At 35.8% G+C, this 21,979-nt stretch overlaps 1 protein-coding gene across 2 annotated transcripts in view; it reads left to right on the plus strand.

The window, feature by feature from the left end:
• LOC103987338 (protein RST1) overlaps positions 1–21,979 on the plus strand; it is a 35,927-nt gene that overhangs the window by 8,926 nt on the left and 5,022 nt on the right. For both annotated transcript variants that reach the window (XM_009405611.3, XM_009405613.3), the window contains exons 9-20: positions 4,250–4,325; positions 7,046–7,177; positions 7,260–7,341; positions 8,924–8,996; positions 10,806–10,974; positions 11,128–11,258; positions 11,364–11,455; positions 13,262–13,347; positions 13,447–13,659; positions 15,150–15,227; positions 19,540–19,722; positions 21,054–21,932. In XM_009405611.3, coding sequence (XP_009403886.2) covers positions 4,250–4,325; positions 7,046–7,177; positions 7,260–7,341; positions 8,924–8,996; positions 10,806–10,974; positions 11,128–11,258; positions 11,364–11,455; positions 13,262–13,347; positions 13,447–13,659; positions 15,150–15,227; positions 19,540–19,722; positions 21,054–21,932 — 2,194 coding nt within the window. The remainder of the gene's footprint in view (positions 1–4,249; positions 4,326–7,045; positions 7,178–7,259; positions 7,342–8,923; positions 8,997–10,805; positions 10,975–11,127; positions 11,259–11,363; positions 11,456–13,261; positions 13,348–13,446; positions 13,660–15,149; positions 15,228–19,539; positions 19,723–21,053; positions 21,933–21,979) is intronic.

The raw sequence follows: 21,979 nt of genomic DNA on the forward strand, positions 1-21,979 counted from the left end.
TGCGATGTTTTTATCTAAATTATTAGTATCTTAAAATGATATCTTAAAAAGATATTAGTATACAAATCACCTTGCGATGTTGGTTTGTATGCTGCAGTATTTTTTAGAGTTGTCTACTATCATTGCCTAGCTTGTCCCTTACCTTCCTAGTTTTCTTTTTCGTTATGTATAAGATGCTACAGAGTTTGAGATGGTACGGGGATAATCCTCTTTTGGTATATTTTGAGATAGTTGAACCCCTTAGGTTATATGACCAGTGTGTTTTTGTGTAACTTGTAACTGATTAATTTGAAATTAGATGGAAGTGACAAACAATCAAAAGGTGATTGTGATTTATGATGCATGGTCCAAAGGTAACATTGGAAACTAGCAAGCCTGCGTAGATTGTCCTTTACCTTCTTGGTTTAATTCTTATTCTTTGTAAAATTTTACTTTTAAGATGCTATAGTTTTGAGATAGTTTACCATCTTCCAAGGTTTGAGCTGGTGTACTGGTTGATCGACGGTACGTTACGTACTGCTTTGTATCAACGTATCGCGTGTCGGTACAATGGGGCATACTGATGGCATGAAAAAATGATAAAAAATAGTTCCAAAAATTTTTGAAAATAAAAAAATTAGATTAAAGTTTTTAAGTTGGAAATAAATATAAATTTAGTATAATTTTAGCAAAAATAATCTAAATTAGAAAATAATAGTGGCACATATCTTTTTCGAGTTTTGAGGAGTAGCTTTGAGGTACGTTTCAGATTGTCCTTCTGTTGATATTGAATTATCTGCAAAGAAATAATTTGAATTGATACACTATTTGTTGAATAACTTAAACCTTAATATTATGATGAATCAAGCAATCGATCGGTGGATATACCTGGTTTTACCACAAAAAATAATGACAGGACTCCACTGGCAGTGGATCGGGGTCCTCGATCCTATATATTTGTATATTGATTTGATTTGTTTGTTGGACCTAATCTTGAAATTGATCTCATGATATAGTATACTGATACACCATATGTCATTGGTGCATCAATATGGTGATGGCTGTAGTTTGATCGTTGTGAATCACATGTGTCCGTGGCGGCTCTTAAGACAAGTACGATTGTGTCCTGTATTGGTGCGGAGCATGGAGAATGTCAAAACTTCTACTTTCGCCACTGATCTATTACTCTGTATCATAAGATCGATCACCGTACTACTACTTGGAGAAGAATGAGCAACTATTACATCAAGCTCCGTGATATGAATTTTGGGTGGTATGCGTAAAATACTGCTTCTCGGTCCATGCATCAGTCTCAATCTATTTGGACGGGACCATCGACTCTTGGGCATCGGTGTCATTGTCGGTCGAGGCATTGTTATCCGTGCCGCTATCTTATCTCCGGATTGAGCGGATTGTTGAATGTAATTGAGAAGTTGTCTATGTACCTTTGATTAGAGAGTTCTTCTTCTAACTTAAAGTGTTAATCCTCCTTAATTAGCTTCCCAATCTTGATCCAATCCACAAATCGTAGCTTTGTGAAGTTTTTAAAAAGTACAAATGTGAGAATTAGAGAAAGAAGTGAGTGAGAAAGAGATTGAGAGAGTGAAAGGGGGTGAAAGATGAGGAGGAAAGGGTTTAAAAACCCTTTCAAATGGATATGACCATTGGAAAGGATTAGATATGAGCCATTAGTCAGTAATGATCAAAATTTGATCGTTATCAATCGGTACAGGTTTGTAACGGTTGGATTTCGATTGTTATTGAGCGGTATAGGCCCGTATTGAGCGATACAAAATCTTTTAGTATATACCACCTAGTACAGGGTGGTCCACGTACTTGTCCCCTATTGGATTGGTACGTACCGCCCGTACCAAGTGGTATGATGTGGCACGGCAAACCCTACTACCTTCTAGGTTATATGACCAGCGTAAAGTCTGCAGTGTTAATTGTAACTGATTAATTTGAATTTTGATGGAAGTGACCAACAATTGAAAAGGTTATTGTGATTTATGATGTGGCACACAAAGGAAACTAGCAAGCCTACGTAGCTTGTGCTTTGCCTTGTTCAATGTTCTTGTTCTTTTTGTAAGATTTTTTTTCTAAGAAAGCTATAATTTTTTATGGTGTGGGGATAATCACATTTTGATGTATGCTGAGATAGTTGACTGCCTTTTAGGTTATATGACCAGTCTAAAGCCTACAGTGTTATGTAACTTATTGCACTGATTAATTTGAATTTAGATGGTTGTGATAAACAATTCAAAAAGTAATTGTGATTCACGATGCTGGGAGCTTGCAAGCCTAAGGAGCCCTAATAACTGTCTCAATTGGGAACTAAATGATATAGATTGATCATTGAAGAAAATATGCCCATGTCTAATGGTGACCTTAGGATGGGCTTGTTTATGTCTCAAGTGGGCAAGAAAGGGAAGGTAATAATGGGGGAACCGCTGAAGGTCACACCTACTAGATTGGGCCCAGTTACAATTAATTAGTTTGTTTAGATTGAATTAAATGTGTAACGTTCTATGAACTATGAAGTGACTTCCAGAAGAAAATCAGATCCTAATGGTTTGGACAAGGGGGAAATGGGAGGGGAAATAAAAACAGAATAAAGAAAGGGGAAGATAGGAGTTTGTGGCTGGCAATTTATTACATATCAAATATTCATTTAGGGAGGTTTCTGTTTTTTCCTGTTCAGAATAGATTGGACTCTCATAGGTCTCTCTATGAGGACTCTACGGATAGATGTAAAACTGTTAACCAACCAAAACTCTTCTTGATTGACCCCCTGTAAACAAAATTAACTTTTAAAGAAATTCAAATCTTTTTAGTACTTCCAAGTTCCATCATACAGACATTGTAAGAAGACTAGTTGGTTAGTTGCAACTCTTTTGGGACCTTGAAAGTAATATCCAAAGGAAACAATATAACAATCATAAATACTTAGAATATATGCACGCCTGTATCTAAAAAGACTTAACCAAAGTTATCAACTTTTGACATTGATTGCTGTACTCTCTTCCCCTGCATTCAATGGTCGCCAATGTTCTTCCAGTTGAAGCCAACTCAAAATTTTGGCAAATTAAAAATTGAAGAAATAGTCCAGCTAATTTTTTTCATGTTTATGATTAAATCAGTGATACTCTCCAAGTTATGAATAACATCAGTGCATATCAATTTAGTCTTTGAACTGGTACATGTTTTATACTATGAGAATCATCAATTATGAATTCAGTAAAACTCTTTTCTGCCAGATCTGACATCTCCTTTGTATAGGAGCTACTAAGTGTTTTTTCCGTTATTAAGTTGTTTTCTAATCCATTTTTTTTCTGCTTTACTTCAAAGCTAATATACTGTATCAAACTCACTTTTTATATTGAAGTACCTTCCCTTCGAAGGAGATAATTTGTCAAGGTTCTACATTTGTACTTCGGATAGATGAATTGTGTCTCAAACTTTCTTCATCAATATGATTGATAAAGGATTTTTACATTGCTTTTGCTCTGATATCAAACTACTAAAGTAACCTTTGAATATTTACTTGCCATGTAAGGCCTTGTTCTTGTTTGTTTGGAGCTGGCATGATGTGCCTTGCCTAGACTGAACCTCATCACATCTAATAGTATACCATTTTCCAAGTAAAGTGTCTCAATACTAGGATTTTATAGGCAAACTTAAAGAGGAAGTTGTTGACTATTTGAAAGGCTAAGACTCTTCCATTATGATCTTAACCAACCTGGCCTGTATTTTCTATGGGAAAATCTCTCCTTTTAGGATTTTGTAAGATAGATGGTACTCACCAAGCTCTTTAAGAAGTCTCCATGGTCGCTCAATTAGTAAAGTGATGGCAATATAGATTCAATTGAATCCTGAAAACCTAAGTAAACTAGAATAAAAATACTATGATTTAAACCTTTACCTCATTTGACTCAGCTCTAGGCTTCCATGTATATGCTTGGTGTGCAGGTTTCTCCTGCGTCACATGCTCATGAGCTGCTGATATGGTTACATGCCATGTTCTATTCCATGGTATATATTGCATCCACTGCATGCTTAAGAGTTAGGATTGTACTTATAAACATCAAAATTCTGAATTAGATCAACATATTGATATTGTAGGACCTTTAGTTGGGATGTACCGCATCATATCCTCTGTTGATCGTGCTTTGTAAGGTGATGATAATAGTAGTGACAATTTTAATCCTAGAGCTATCCTCATGGGAGAGTGAGTTGCTTATATAGCATTATATTGTTTTTCATTTTCCAGTGTGTTATATGGCACAGCTGTTCGTCTACTATGTAAGACATGGGTTATCAATGATACGGCTTTTGGAACTTTGCAAGTAAGTTGAATTATTTAATTTTACTACATTGATTCCTTTTGGATGTTATTGATCTCCTTCTGTCACTTGTCTTAGTTCTGCCTGAATGTTACTTCTTCTGCCAACATATATATATTTAGCTATAGCAAATTCAAGGAATTACCTTTAGTTGCTGGAAGGTGAAGCATTAAGGAATAAGGATAACTAACTTTCGAGTAGAATTAAGCACTAGTGTTAAGCAAATTCAGGAACTCAGATATCACAATCACTATCACAATCCTTAATGCAGTTTGATTTTTGTGGATTACTTGCAATAGCAAATAAGCTTGACCATTGTATCTTACAGTGAAAAAGTATGGAAGGAAATTTTCAAAATTGCAGAATATCAGTAGACAAGCATGTGATGCAAATAAATGGATGAGCACAGTCTACCAATTAACATTATATTTTGTAATAAAGATAAGTAATTACTATACTGATAATATTGTGGAGTTGTTTTTACTCTCGTTATCGGTTTTTCATGAACATATATTGCAATACAGCAGCAAGAACCCAAGCAGAATTCATATGCAGCTAAAAGCCATATTTGTGCACAAAGGACAAGACATTGTCTTGGACAACATTTTGCAACATTTTGGTATTTGGGAAGTGGCACTTCACTTTTGTCTATAGAATGTTGATTATTGAGCATGCAAACGTTTTTTTGTTTCATTAGGAACATATCATTTGCTTATTGATTATGTATACCTTTTCTTGTTGCATGTAAATATAGTTGCTATATTTTCCCTTGTTTCTCACCATGTATGATGTCCTAATATTGGTCATCAAGTAGACAAATGTATTTTTTTTGGCATAAAACATCTTCAATTTAAGAAATAAGATATAGGAGTATTGACTTTCTAGGGAAAATATGGTTGCTATATTTTCTCTTGTTTCTCACATATTGGGCAATACGGGATTGTATCGGGTGGTAACGATTGAAACTGACCGTTATCGACCTATATTGGGTTTCAAACGGTCAATTTGACCGTTGGAGGCAACCTAAAGGATGTTTAAACTTTAAACCCTTTTCTCCCTCCTCTTTTAATTCATTTCACTCTCACAATATCTTAAGCTCTATCAAACTCTTTTTCACTTACAATCTCTCTCTTATTCTCACATTTTCACTCTCCTAAACTCAACAAAGCAACGATTTGTGGATTGGATCAAATTTATGAGGCTAATTTGGGAGGATTAAGAGGAAGAACGATAATTCAATATTAACGGAAGGATGATCCCAAACGGATCGAAATTGCGAACTTTGCACCAAGGTTCACTGTACCATACCATACCGGCGTTTCGACCCGAGCTCGGTACGGTACGGTACCGATGTATCGGGCGGTACATCAGGGCGTATCGAATTTTTTTTAATTTTTTTCCATACTGTAGCAGTGCTACAGTATAGCACTGTAGCGGTACCGGGCGGTCCGCATACCGGTAACCTGTCGGACCGTTACGTACCGCCCGGTACGGGCGGTACGCTTCGGTATGACAGACATTGCTTTGCACAAGGCTGCTCCTCAAAACTCAAAAAAGATATATGACACTATTCTGACCTAATTTACATTATTTTTGCTAAAATATACTAAATGTATTAATAACTTAAAAACCCTATCCTAACTATTTTTCTATTTTTCAGGTATTTTCGGAGGGTTTTCAGCTATTTTAGGCGTACTGCCCGGTACACCCTAGCGTACTATCAGTATGCCTCAGCACGTATCATATCGAGCAAGGCTCGATATGTCTGTACAGACCGAAATTGCAAACTTTGGTTAGGATTGTGACAAAGGGATTGAGAATCTGATGGTAGAGGTGTGACGTTAAGAGAAGATTTAGTGGTAATGTGAGGAGGATCAAAAAGCAATTACTATGAAAAAAATCATGCTTTATGGGTTGGCAAAATTGTAAAAATGAGAACTTTAAATATATAGTAACTTAAAAAGAAGTAAATGAGCTGTAAGTATGACAAAATACAAGGGTTATGATAAATTTCACAATAAGCTAGGTACTAGGGATGAGAAAGAGGATAATTTTGAATTGCTAAAAAACAAAAAGAAAAATCTCCATGATCATTTGCTGATGATACTGTTCTAATTGATGAGAGTTTAAAGGAAATTAATCGTAATATTGAATTATGGAGGCAAATCTTGAAGAGTAAATTTTTAGCAATATAAAGAGAAGAACTAAGTATGTACTTAGGAGGAGTTTTATATGATCATAAGTTTTATAAAGTAGTTATTAAATCAACTGTGCTTTATGGATATGAGTGTTGGATCATTAAGATGAGAAGACTGAGGTGGATATGTGGAGTTACAGGGAATTAGGAAAGATGTGTTTTTAATGATTAGGTGGAATTCCAATGGATGATAAAATGAGGTAGAAACAATAAGAATGGCATGGACGTGCTCTTAAGGGGACCTACAGGGCTACAGATATTATAGTTAGACGAGATGGGACAATTAATATTAGTGGTCCATGGAAAGATAGTGGGAGAGTTCTGAAGATATTCCTAGAACTGAGTAAAGATTTTAATGTTTTTAATTAGATTAAAGATACTATTTTATTTAGAGTTCAAAGACAGAAAATGAATCATGTAGTCAATCCAATTAGTTGGGACATTATGTTGTTGTTGTAGCAACCTAATGCCTCACCAATTCAAACTTGACACTGAAATACTGAATATCTTCTTCTGCTTGATTTAGGGACTTCTGGATCCCCAAGCCTTTTCTCATTTCATGTCTCAGAGAGAAATTTGTATTAGCCTTGCTGCTTCACTGCGTGATATCTGCTGCCATAATCCTGACAGGGGTGTTGATCTCATATTGTCTATCTCGGTAAATTTAAAGAAGCTCTTTCTCAACTTGTTGGTTGGCTAGACCGAATGATCGACAGAGTTCTCTTTAATTTTGTTAACAGTCATCTATTGAGAGCCGTGATCCTCTTGTGCATGCTCTTGGATTGGAAAGCCTTGCTCATCTTTGTGAAGCCGATGTAATTGGTAATCTTCTTGAATTTTATAATTGATTTTTAAATTTCTTTTTATGTTGAAGGGCTATGCTTTTGTTGTAATTTAAGTTTATATGAGCCTTGAATTTGCGTGTGCCATGTTTTGGAAGAGCTTTGTTTTATTCCTCTAATAGTTGTAATTAGTTGCCATAATATGGGATGTCAAAGGGTTGGTGAACTGTTAACTCTTTTCATTGCTGTTGGTATGTTGTTTGCTTTTCCAGTTGTTCTTACTGAATCTTTTATGTTGGAGGTTTTAGTCTTTTAGGAAGTTAAAGGTACATTAGCTTTGAATTTTTAACATGCCACTTTGTAAGATGCTTGTTTTGTTATTTCTGGATTTGTTTCATTATTGTTGGCCAACATTTGGGATTTCGAGGGCCTGGGGAACTCCTTTTTATCTGAAATATCTAGTCAATTAATATAATGAAAATCATTTTAGATCATTTCAGATTTGGTCATCATTTTATATAGTTAAGTTGTCCTTGTTGGGTTGTCATGCTTGTCTGATTTTTGGTAAATTTGTCATCAATGAAAGATGAACAGCTAAATGTCAAAGCTCTAGGAATTTCGGGGATACTTACTAGTCTTTAGTGCAGTGATGACATACTTTCTAGAAATATCATGATTTAGGATTAATTTACTGCCATCTAACTTTAATAGGAATAAAGGGAAAACAATATTTTTAGAAAAAAGTAATTTTTGTAGTGTTAAAATTTTCAGAAATAAAAAATTACTTTTGCTAATTCAGTGCCATCTAAATCTAGAAAACAATTTTTAAGGAAAAAATAAATATTTGGTGTTTGGTTCATCAGAAAATGAGGACTTTTGCTGCTTACTTTTTGATTTGTTGGAAAAGGAAAAGCAAAATGGATTCTTTTTATTGATAGTTTTTGGGGTAAGGTATCAACTTATACTTGTTTCTTCCATGAAAATTTCACATTATTTGATGTTTAATATCTTTTGGTTCTTCTTAATAATGTGGCTCTAGTAGAGGTTGACAAATGGACCTAGTAAGTCTTTAATTTTGGGAACCTTGATATATAAGAAATGAAGAATCTTTTATTGACACAAATGATATATAGATACAGCTTGACAATAAAAGAAAATAAAATCATTACTGCAATAACAACACAATAATAACTCAATTTTTGGGTTCAAATAGGTGAAATGTTTAGCTGCTGCTTGGTTTCATCTAAAATATTGCAGTTGAATGCTCCTTTAAGTCTTAATGCTTCTTTCCTTCCCTTAGCTAAGGTCTTGTTGTTGATAGAAAAGCATTTAAGAAGAATAGAAGGTTGTTCTGTTAGGTCTACGATTAAAGATTAACTTTGCTTTCATCTTTTCAGGGATTGTTAATCCATCAATGGGCTATCTGGTTGATTGTTTATCATGTAATGCATGATATGTTGCTAATAATGCTGTTTGATTTCTGGTTCATTTGCCTGTTCTAGAATGTTTTTGATCTGAAACTTTATCGCTATGCCTGATTTCAAAATCTACTTTTCTATTTTTGTTGGAGGTTATCTTCTGCTATTATTAGGTCTTTTTCACAAAATTTATCTTCCTTTCAGACTTTTACACAGCTTGGGATGTTATCTCAGATCATATGCTCGATTATTTCAGTGACCCTATTGTTGCTCATGGGTAAGAATATCAATATCTACTCAAGTATTTCTTTATATTTAAACCAAGGATTGTAATTTTGGGTACTATACAATACTGGTGTACTGTGTATTGGTACACTGATACATACTGAGTTTAGGAGAACACCTCAAAAAAAGACTAAAAATAAAAAAAGTTACTGATTGGACCTGTATTGGGTGGTACCCAGCTGTACCGGGCGGTATGCTTTATAGTTTATACTTAATACTAGGCTTAAACCATCCAAATTCCCCTGGCCTGTGGTGCCAGCAGTATATCAGATATGTAAATACCACCCATACCGAATTGTACTCGGCCACATTGCAAACCTTGGTTTGAACTTCTTTTGGTCTTCTGTCATATATAGTCCTATAAACTTTGGTGTGCTAGGATTAGTTCTGGACACATTATCAAATTAGCCCCCTGTATGACAGAAGTTCTCTGGTGTTTGGTGTTTGTTGCCAGACTTATCTCCGAAACATCAAGTATGATAATGTTGATCGTTGGCATTTGCTTTTGTTTCTGGTCTGTAGTTATAAATATTAGGTTCTTTATATTGAAATCATATTATACCTCTGTAAAAGGAACACGAAATTGACATGTAAGATTTTACATGCTCAAGTTCATGGTTTTAAATATGGCATGGTACTGTCCGTATTGTGCTGGCCCAATATTATACTGGTATGCTGGTGTATCATGTACCTATTGGCTTGACTTGTTAAGTAATTTCTTTTGTAATTTTTAATTGGTGATGGAGCTAGGTGGCATCTTGTATTCCGATTAGTGGGTGTTGATTGTCAGCAGGGATTACTGTACCGCTTGAAACGGTATGGTTTGGGCAGTGCATATTGGTCCGGGCGTGGACCGATGTGTAGACCACCCCGTTTTGGGCGGTCCAAATTAAAATAATAATAATAAATCAAAAAGTGATGGGCCCCAGTCCATTTTGGCATTAAAAAACAAGTAGGCTAGGTCTCTTCACGCATATGTAGCTGCAGTGCTACCTCTTTGCCGTTGCGATGCTACAGCGGTGCTGCCTCTTCGCCGCTGTAGCGGTACTACCTTTACGTCTTTGCGATGCTGCAGTGCTGCTTCCTCTTTGCCGCTTCGTTGTTGCGATGCTGTAGCAACACTGCCTCTTTGCCGCTGTGATGTTGCTGCTTCCGTTCGATGCTGTCGTTGCTTCCTAGGTATTGCTGCACTTCTCCTATTCTTTCTTCTTCTTCTTCCTTTCTCCTTCTTCCTCCTATGATCCTTCATTGGACCTTCCTCTTCAACATCTTTTTCTTCCTTGTCGAAACATCGGTGCGCACCGACATTTAGTGTGTCGGTACACTGATATGGAGCAGCACGTGCCGTGCCATCGGTCGGCCGACACATCGGCTCGGATCGGTACGTCAAACCTTGATTGACAGTGCTAGCATTTTGCTCAAGGTTCTATTTCGTGTGATCATAAATTCAATATCTTAGTGCTACAACACTTCGAAGTTGCATACTTTGCTTATTTGATGTTGTTGATGATAGTTCTTGTAGTCCTTTTTTATTAAGGCACATAAATGCAAGGATTTCGATCCTGAACCTGAGTATTATTGTCATTTTACATGTACAAGACATATTATTGTTGGTTCACATGTAGAATGCATAATAATTGTCTCTCTCATAGATTTTCTTCTGTAATTGGCCATAAAACTTGTCAACCTCTGTTCCACAATTTGTTTTTTAGCTTAGTAATATTCACATCCTCTGCTATGAAAATTTTCTGTTAGTTTACAGTGTACTAGTGTGATTTCTTCTGTTGATATCGTCTTGCAGCTTGTGCATCTTATTAAGGTGGGGAGCATTGGATGCAGAAGTTTATTCCGAAACATCCAGAAATGTTATCAAGATATTGTGGGAAATTGGAACATCTAGGTTTGCTAACTATGAATTTCTCTGGGTAAAAGCACGGATAGTTGCATTTGAGTCATTGTCCCATTACGAGGTAAGATTTATGTGAGCACTACTTTCTGGACCCTTTTAATATATATCTAAATTACTGTCTTATGCTTAATATATTTTTTTATGGTATATTGTTGGAGGATTGAGATTGGAGCTCAGATGATCTCACTTTGATTCACATTAAAACACTTTTCAGGTTGCAAATATTCAGGAAGCCATTCCTGAATTTAAGAGAAGAAATTTGGAGTGTCTTGTTTCTGAAGATAATATGGAATTACTCAATGCGATGGAGAAACTTGAAGTCAAGATTTTGAAATTTGAACACATGTTAGAAATTTTATTACATGTTAATGCCATTTTCTTAGTCATGATAATTTTTTCCACATGCTTGGAGAAACTATTGATGTGTCATTTCTGCATTTATTGCCTCAGAACTCGGCGTAGGATGCTTAGACAGAAAAGAGTTGTGGTGCACAAAGTTGAAAAGCTATTGGATGTCTTTCCTCAAGCAATTTTCACTGCAGGTATGAAAAGTCCGTTGATTATGCTAAAATCACAATCATTTTATCATTTGCTTTGCTCTATTAATTTGCAACTTTCTTGAAGCTACCAATTCAATTTCAATTTCCATTTTGGGGTGGGCTCTTCTTTTAACTTGAGTTCCAATCATTTAGATGCAACAAATAATAATTGTAACAAATAGCCTTGACCACGGTTCGGTTCGAAAGGGAACTGAACCAGAATCGAATTGGCCTGACAATTCGTCGGTTCCAAACCGAACTGGAATCAGACCTAGTGGTTTGATTATGGTTGCTAGTTTTTGGAAACCAGGACTGGTGGTTCCGGTTCCAATTTGAATTGGTTCCCGATTAAAAATATATATATGATTTTTCCTATTTTTAATTATTTTTAATTAAAAATAAAAAAATCGATGGTTCGAACTAGAATCAGAACTGTAAGAACCAGAACCAGAACTCGAACCAGCCCTATACGGTTCGGTTCCAGTTCCCACAATTTAGGAACCATAACCGGGGTCAGGTCTAGTACCAATATATTAAGGGAGAAATTGAGCCTTTGGTAGTTCAGGAACTTTGGGAACATAATGTTGCAGGTTATGTTCTTAATGAAAAGAAACCTCATCCTTGCCTTCTCTCCCTCTTTTTCTTTTTTTAAATTATTCGTAAGTGGTCTGTGTCAGGGTTTTATGGAGTAATTTATTCTTAAATAAGAAACTGATAAAGGCAACAATATGCTTTCTTATGTTTTCCATACAGTCCTATAGAAAACTATTATTGTATAAGAAACTTGTAGAGGCATCAATTTGCTGTCTTATGCTTTTCATGTGGAGGATTATAATTATTCAATGATGCCTGGTTAAGTAATGTCTGAACTCTGAAATTCTTTAGGAAAAATAATTCTCCAAATGTACCGGTTACAGATCATTCTTATTTCATGAATTTATTTACCATAGAGGAAACTACACATTATTTAATAATGAAGAAAATTGCAAGGATTTTCAAATCAGGCCTCAAAGTGCTTTCTGATTACGCTAGTTTCATTGTGCTGCCTTTTGTTGTGACATTGTTATAAAGGCTCTTCAAGATATACACGAGGATGGAGAGCGAATAAGTCATTATTTTTTTAGATTTTGATTATGGAAGATAGAAAGATTACAGAGAAAATAATATTTGAACTCGCTGTGGTTACTAGACATCACAAATGGGGTCTTGGCTTCACATCAGATGTACCTCATGCACAGATTATGGAATCAGACTATTGGGGAACAAGTAGCGCCTTGTGACTCTCTCCTAGAGATGGAAGTCTCACACCTTTTCACACAGTGTTTTTTATTCTTTAGTCACAAGAAGAAAAAAGAAAACTACAAAAAATGAAAAATACAATAAAAGATTATGGCTCATTGGCTCTTAATCAAGGCATATTAATCAAGGGATAAAAAGTTTGGTCCAATGCTGATACTGGTCCTTGGGCTGAACGGCACATTCCTAGTGCTCAGTGCCAATGCTAAAAATTAAACAAATTTCCCCAGCATTAGGTTCCCAATGGTCTTCACTTAGAGGATATTTGTGCCTGATTAAGTGATGCTTTTGTGACTTCTTGTTCTGACTTCTTCCTTTCGTTCTTTCGTATAAAAAATAGTGAAATGAGTTTACATGGGCTCGCCTATCCTTTGCCTTGATCAAAATATCCAAATAGTATGAACTTATGACCTTTGTGATTGGTTGATTTGTTCTTTTTCTTTTTTTGAAAATTTAGGATGCATCGTGTACATACATTCTGGTCATGGCTAAGTTCTCGGTTCTTCTATGCAGGAAAACAACTTGGAGAGTTACCAGGTGCAGCTTTATTATGCCTTGTTTATACTCCCAAGGATTTAAATTCTCAAGCAACAACAAAGGCAAGATATTAATAATTGAAATTAGTTGCTTATGCTTTGATTCCATGGCTGCTAAAGAATTATGTTTGAATTATCATCTTTTGTATCAACTCGCTACAGGATTCAGGTAAACTACATTCTGAATATGAGAGAGCTCTGCTGGAAATCGCTGAATCACTTCATATATCAAGAAACATTTTTATGGGATTTCTTGCACTGCAATCATGGAAACATTTCATGCATCGTTGGCTGAGAGCAGTGGTTCTGCTTGCTGATGCTAAATCATCTTCTGCATTTGACAAAAACAACAAGGTTGCCAATGATATCTTAAAGGTCAATGTCTAATCAACATTTTTGTTAATATTCTTTTTTATTTTTGTACTTTTACCATCTTCTCCATATAGTACTCACATTGGGCATTACATAATGGAATAAATTTGGTGCTTGTAGCAAGGCTAGTTAGGACATACATAGCTTTAGTTAGGACACACATAGCTAGTAATATATATTAGCTTTTTGTTTATATTAGTGATATTAGAGGTCAGAATTTAGACTTCATCACCAAGGTTACTTACACAAATGTGAGGAAACCACACAGAAAAACCTGAAGCAGTCTAAAGAACGATCTGATAATGCATAACCTGGATCTTCTGCAAAACATAGTTATCAAAGGCAATTACCTTATCTCCATGTTATTCACTTGTCGTATGTAATAGTTGTAAGCATACATTTGAAACAGGCTATGGTATCATGTGCTTGTTTGCTTGGGGTTAACAAAGGCCAGAACCTCTTGCCCCAATCTAATTATTGTTGTTAAATGTGCTCTATGCAATGTAGACTTTATATGCTAGAATTACATGATCATCCCAAGTCTTGTAGCAGTTGTAGGATTATTCATAAATGCATATTTACATTACAGAGTAGTTATCAGATGAGCCTTTCAGTCTAAGGTCTGAAGTATTGGCGTTAGGTACATTAATCTTTTCTTATCCTTGTGCTTGGTGATGGCAATGCCACTATTCAAATTTTGTTTTGAATGAGTTGGATGAGAATCTGGAGCCACACACACACACACACACACACACACACATGTATATATACACACACATATATATGGAAAGAATATAAATATGCTGTTATTCAAATGAGAGAAAAGGCAAATATTTATATATTTGTATGTGAACCAACCCTCATTTTCCGAAAATAAATATGCTGTTATTCAAATGAGAGAAAAGGCAAATATTTATATATTTGTATGTGAACCAACCCTCATTTTCCGAAAAGGCAATCATCAGAAATTCTTAGCATGTTCTAGATTTCTTTTGAACTAGTTTGTTGGGTCTGAACATTGAAGGTTATCACTGTGTATTTTCTAAGCAAATAAACTTTATTGCTATCCATATGAGTGAAAAGACAGCTATGCAGAGATATGTACAACAAATGCCAACACAGCACCCAGGAAAGAAATTATCATGGTTCATTGTAGGTTAATTTCAATACTTTTGTTTGATTATACATTACATATTGGCTATGGTTTATGGTAGATAGAGTACTCTTATTTTGTTAGGACTGAGTTTGATTGTTGGTTTTGAGCAAACTGATATGGCTATTTGAAAACTAATGTCGTTCATAATTTATTTCTCTTCATTGACATGCACTTTTTTTTGCTTTCTAGTTGGCATAATTTTAGGTGCATTAGCTTACTCTACTTGAGAAGGATAGATGGTTGACATGATTTATCTACTTCCAGTTGGTTTTACTTTAAAATCTACCAGATTATATTTATTCTAATTGTACTAATTATCTTATTTGTTGTTTTGTAGACTCTTTGCAGAGTTGGGGCTGAGTCTATTCCACAGATTTCTGCAAACATTGCCTTTGCTATTGGTGCCCTGTGTATGGTGAGAATCTCAGTCTAATTTGATATTAGATACAAAAATATGTAAAAATATGTTGAAGTGTAAAATATTTGGACTTCAAATTGCAAGTAGTCAAATCTCTCTCGTTTTTTGTTTTAATAAAGTTTTCTTAGGTTTCCATCTATCTCTTCTTACGCCATTAATCCTAAATTCCTAGTTGACTCACATTGGATGACTAGGGTATCCATAGTTGTCTTTAGTCTTATCCATACCAACTTAGGTTTTTCATTTTATTCTCTTGAGGTTATATTTAATTGTTCGCAAAAGAAAATTTTCTTGTTTTTCTTTTATAATAACTTTGCACATCCATTTCGACATTTTCATCTTGGCTACATATTTGTGTGTATTTCTTAATTTCCTAATTACTCCAATCCACAAAGCATGAATGACTTTATGAATCACAAAATTCTTGACATCTCAGACATTTCAAATACCCCATGTTTACTTTCTGACATCAGAACTCTTCATCTCATTAAATGTTACATGATACTAGATAAAAGAATTGTGGGCATCTGTGTCAATTCTTAACTATGTGTTCGATATTGTTCTTAGCATTGTGTTTATCTAGTCTTGTCCTACTAATAAGTTTTTGATGCATATTCAAAATAAGTTTTTGATACATATCAATAAGGATTTCTGCACATTTTTACTGGTGAGCGACGTAAATAACCTTACTGTGGATCTGTTCTAGTGTTTAATAGTATAAAATCACTATTAACCTTTGAGTAGAGGTAGCCCAATGCAGAAACTTCTACTCAATATAAGGTTTAGGAATGGTCAATGTGCACAACAATATCCCCCCTCTAATCAAAATGGTTGTTTCTATTGTTCAAACCCTTGCTTTAGCTTGCTTTTGTTGATGAGACTGACAGTTTGGGATGGAAGCCTACTAAGTACAATAGATTTCAAAAGCCCAAAACACTTATTTGGATTCAATTTCCTTCTCTTGGTTGGTTTGTTTATGGTGCTTTCATGATGAATTATGCATAGGTACTTGATAAGTGAAGCATGTAATGTGATAAGTGATCAAAAATCTGTTATTTCCAAAAGAGGGTACATATAGTTGGTAACCAGACATCAAGGTAGGACCACTGAAGCATGTAATGTGATAAGTGAACTGCAATGGCCCATACCTGTGCAGGATAGCAGAGGCTTTATCCTGAAGGAAAAATATTTTCTTTTGGATGGATGGAGGGTAAACTTTGGTCTCGTGGCGGCAACAGATATTTAATGGTTGGAAGGTTTGAGTGAAAGCACTTGGGATTAATTCTTGAACTGCATGATGATTTAGGCTGATTGAAGCTTATCCTATTCTGATCTTTTATATGCTGAAAGTTGATAAATTATAACATGTTGAGTGGTGTACTTAGCAAGGATTGAAATTTCGTACTGTACTGATGTACCGAGCTTTGCTCAGTATGGTACGGTACGACGTACCGAGCGGTATGAGCTCAATATGCCCGATTTAGGGCGTAAAATCCTCCAAAAATATCATAAAATAAAAAAAAAGTTAGGATAGAGTTTTTAAGTTAGAAATAAACATACATTTAGTATAAGGTTTAGCAAAACTATGTAAATTAGGTAAGAATAGTGTCACATATCTTTTTCGGGCTTTGAGGAATAGCCTTGTGCAAGGTTCATAATTTCGGTCTATTACAGATCGTCCTTATGTTAATATTGAATTATCTGCAGAAAAAAAAAAGAATTGTTATATTATTTTGTTACAACATAAACTTTAAAATTTAAATAAATTAAATAATCACACATGTAGATATACTTGATTGTTGATTCTACCATCAAAACGAACGGCAAGCCTCCACGGGTGGTGGATCGGGGTTCTCGATCCTATGTATCTGTATATCAATATGATATGTTTGTTGGACTCAATCCTTAAATTGATCCCACGATATAGTGTATTGATACACCGTATACCATTGGTGCATCAATGTGGTGATCATAGGTTGATTGTCATGAATCACATGTATTCGAGGCGGCCCCTGAGGCATGTATTGGTGAATGTCAGAGCTTCTACTTTCGCTACTGATCGGTAAGAGAGTGTGAAAGTGAAATGGAGTGAAATAGGGAGGATGGGTTTAATAACCCGTGAGAAAGGGCTCCAACAGTCAAATTGACCGTTGGAACATTGTTACAGGTCGGTAATGATCGAAATTGATCGTTACTGCCCGATACAGTGCCATCTCCTCTGATACAGAGCTATTTCAAGTATACTGCCCGGTAGCGGGCGGAGACCGGTACCTACTGTCCCCACCCGATTTGAAATTTAAATCCCTAGTACTTAGCACATTGCTGGTACGGGGCCTTCTGCAATCTAGTGCATGGTTGGACCAATGTGTGCCACTTGAACCTGGTGCTATACCATGAGATTGAAATCCTTGAATCCAAAAGCCATTATGTGCTTTTTTATCTCTACGAAAGACTTCATTGGTCTTCTTTATCCTTCACTGAAACTTTTAACTAGTACTATACACCCACTGTACACCTTTTCTTATTAATGCACTTCAAATTCCTGAATATTATTTAAACCATTTCAAACAAATATTTGTTATTCCCAAATTAAGAAGAGTTATTTTCCATTTTAGCTACCATATTGAAATTAAGAAGAGTTATTTTCCATTTTAGCTAAGGGTCTGTAGGGTTGCAAGGTTCAACAACAACAACAAAGCTGTAATTCCCAACTATTTTGGATTGGCTACATGGATCTTTTGTCGCCACTGAGATATGTAAACAACCATATGGTTAGTTAAGTTCAGAGTACTCAAGTCTTTATTTATAGTTTCTATTAAAGCCTTTTTAGGTCTTCCTCTATCTTTTCTCATATCACTAATATTAATCATTTGACTACCACATCCAAAGGTGTAGAGTTGCAAGGTTATGATTTTTAATTTAATAGCCTCTTCTATGAAAAGCATATAGAGGATATTATGAGTTGGAGAGAGGAAATGGGAACCTCTTTGAAATGTTGGGTAAAACTTTAGAGACTTTTCCTTTTTTGTCCCAATAGAACTTAGTTCCACAAATTTGAAATAGAATTTCATCTAATTCATTTTAGTTCCAGAAAATTAAAAGTTTATCCTTCTGGAAACATCAAAAATAAAATTTGAATTTGTTCAGTTTTCCTACAAAATAAACATTGCAAAAAAATTGTACTAGGTAAAGCAGTTCCCCATGAAATTTGTCGTTCACCAACTCACCCTAGAAGGCTAACAAGAGAAGGCTCTTTACATAGCCTCTGTTACCTTGATTAATTGATGTATATTATTGCTAGCTGATCAATCGAGTTTCTTGGGGCCACAAGTCATTGTTTGCCTTATCCGTTCTTCTGTTATTGGCATGACATTGTCTTATTTGTGCTGATAACATGTGCTATGCTATTGTTAGATGCTACTCATGAGATCAGACTAATTATCGGCTTTGTGAGGGTGTCAGCACCCAAGGTTTGTGTTGTCAGCCACACTCTCAGGATTGTTTTAACCCTAAGTTTCTAGATCTGAAGTCTGATCTTGTTCAAGGAGGTCGGTTTTCTATCATTGGCATATTTCTTTCGATCATTGGCATGTTTCTTTTAATCATTTGCATGTTGATATGATGTGCTGTCAATCATTATGATGCAACACTTGAACTTGGACTCGTTATCGGCTTTGTAAGGACCTAGCACCCAAGGCTTGTTTGGCTGGCCACATCCTCACCGTTGTTCAATTTAAGTTCTGGGTCTTGAATGCTGTTAGATCTTGTTCAAGGAAGTTGGTCCCCAATTTGGAGCCCCCAATTTCAGTTTGATAAGATTACGACCTCTAACCTATAACCTGACAATCCAAGCTCGCACATGCACATATTATCTACATTGATTATAACACGTTAGTTAAAATTTTGGAACCAGCATATTTATTAGAGATCTATATGTTCTGATGACATTTATTAGGCATACTGCAAAGCAGAGATATGTAGTTAATGCAGTTTGCGTTAGGAAAGCTTTGGGTCCACAACAAGCATATCATCCACCATAAGTGGGACCACATTTGGGAAGGTTACTTGTAGGATTCCAAAATAGGAGTGCTAAGTAATCATTGGTCCATGTATGTGCCAAATACTTCTGCTTGTGACACTAAATGACAAATGTCCAAAATCTTATGACAATCATTCAATACCATATGATTTTTCGTTTATAGGACCAAACAGAATCTCTCTTCATGTTGTTGTGAATTGACAAAGTAACTTTTTATGTGATTCTGGATTGCAGCTTCTCATCTATTTCTTTCATTTTTTTTTAAATCAGGTCTTGCCTTCATCAGCCCATATGGTAATCTCTGCTGCATCAGAATTTCTTTTGAAATGGTTGCTTGAATATGAACATGAACAACGACAGTGGTCTGCTGCTATTTCTCTTGGTCTTGTATCTACTTGTTTTGATGCAACCGATTGGAAGCAAAGATTTGAGGTTGTGAATGGACTTCTCAAGGTACATTCCGATGCTACTCTTCATCATGACAATGTACAACAAATCTATATTCTGATACTGGGGAACCTGGGTTCAGGAGAAAGGAAAAACAGTAACTTTTTAGTTTTGACTTTACTCCACATCCTCTTATTACTATTTGCAGGAATTCTATAGTATAGAATGTATCGTGCAAAGACTTTGGAGCATTTTTTTGGCTATTGTGTTGCGAAAAATGTTTTTTAAATCTTGAAATGGTGTTTTAATAGAAGTGTTCTTATACTCCGAACCAAGGAATGTCATTTCTGGTACCCGGCCTGGTCTCTGGTCATACTAGTATGTACCAAGTGGCAGTGAACCACAACAGTGGGGTTGCATGCAGCATTGGATGGTAGCGAGGATTCCACTCTCCCCATGCATGGATAAGAGGGCTTACACTCATGAGTCCAAGGGGAAAACATAAAGTGTTTTTCTTTGTTTTATCATAGGTTGGTCTGGACTGCCTGAAACTTGGGCAGTCCGTGTAACGGTTTGACTGATTCACACGCAGACCATTACATGCCACCCATTTTGAGCGGTATTGGTCTGGTGTCATTCCATGCAATGATAAAAATTAAGAGATAAAGTAGATAGAATTAGAAACAAGGTTTAAATTTTAACGTCTCGTCGGATGCTGATACTTGTTGATGGCTGGACCAGATGTTTTTGGTACAGACTTCAACCCTGACATATCGACACTTGTACATGTTTATATTGCCTGGACCAGGGGAGAGAGGAAAAGAATTGGGGAGGAGGAGCAGGAGAAGAGGAGGAAGGAGCAAGAAGACTATTGGTGGAGGGAAGGAGAAGGCAAAGGTGTATGAGGAGTAGTGGTGGAGGAGAAAGTGGAGAAGCAGAAGTGAGAAGCAGTGAGAAGGTGGAGGCAAAAGAGAGAAGGTATCGTTGAGGTGGAGGCAGGAGTGATCTGTTTAAGGATCCGTGGAGGGGGTGTGCCCCTGTTTAACTAGTAAATTAGGCTTCCCTAGAACTGGACATTATGTCAGACAACCATACTGGGTGATAAGCCCAAGATGATTCCAAACCGGACGAAAACTGATGGTTTGTACCTAACAGTATGCTTCATTGTTATTGATGTGACCATATTTGCTATATGTTCTGCAGTTTATTGAGAACCCATTAATTTACTATATTTCTCACTAATACATGTTAAACTGTTTGCAATAATTCAAGCAAGTGATTTAAAATTTTCCATTGATCTGCCTAGTTTTATTTGTTCTCAGACTTTGCTGTCAATCATTATAAATTTTGAAGAATAGATTGATTTTTTTCTTCTTTTCGTTTGTTCTTGTTAATAGGTACTTTGTGAGAGCAAAAGCCATCTTGTTAAGGGAGCCTGTGGTATGGCATTGGGTTTTGCTTGTCAAAATCTTCTGAACACAACTGAAATTGGTAATGGTTCTGGTTTGGAAGGACAAAACACCAGGATTACTGAAATCTCACTACTTCAGGATATTATTAATACCTTATCTCTGATGATATGCAAGCTTTGCCCTGCTGCAACTGATTCTTTGAAAAATCTTAATGTTAGCTTTTCACCGAGTCAACAGTCAATGAGTTCAAACTTGTTCCTTGGAAATTTGTATGACTTGGAAGAAGATGGTTGGGGTGTTGTAGGTCTTGTACTTGGCTTGGGAAACTCTGTTATTGCACTATATCGCTTTGGAGCTTATGATGCCATTCTTAAGATAAAGGATCTGTTAGTTTCGTGGATCTCATATGATTTACTTGGACCTGGCTCATTAGTGTCCAATGAATTGTCCGAGATACCATTATGTATGGGATCATGTCTTGCTCTTCCAACTGTTGCAGCTTTTTGCCAAAGAAATGAATTAGTGAACATTGACTTTGATTTTCTATTTGGTAGCTATTATTCACTGATTTCTGAACTTTTAAGTCTAAAGAAATCTGGTAGCGCTTATCAGAATTTGCTGGTGGCTTCTTGTATCGGTGCTGGATCATTTCTGTCCTGCATAATGAGTTTGGGGATGCACATGGTGAAATTTGACAATGTAAAGCATCTTATGGAAGTTCTAAGAACCACTTACACTTCCTCATTTCCACCTCCTGTCTGTTTTGCTGGAATGCTGGGAGTTGTTAATGCATTTGGTGCTGGTGCTGGGGATCTCATTCAAATGTATCCTCAAGCAACGAACTTTCAGCTCAACTGCGAGCAGGTTTAGCTCTTCAAGCTCATTTATTAATGTGAGTTGTTTTGTTTCTT

Source organism: Musa acuminata, chromosome BXJ2-6 (genome assembly GCF_036884655.1).
Source record: "Musa acuminata AAA Group cultivar baxijiao chromosome BXJ2-6, Cavendish_Baxijiao_AAA, whole genome shotgun sequence".
Classification (NCBI taxonomy): domain Eukaryota; kingdom Viridiplantae; phylum Streptophyta; class Magnoliopsida; order Zingiberales; family Musaceae; genus Musa; species Musa acuminata.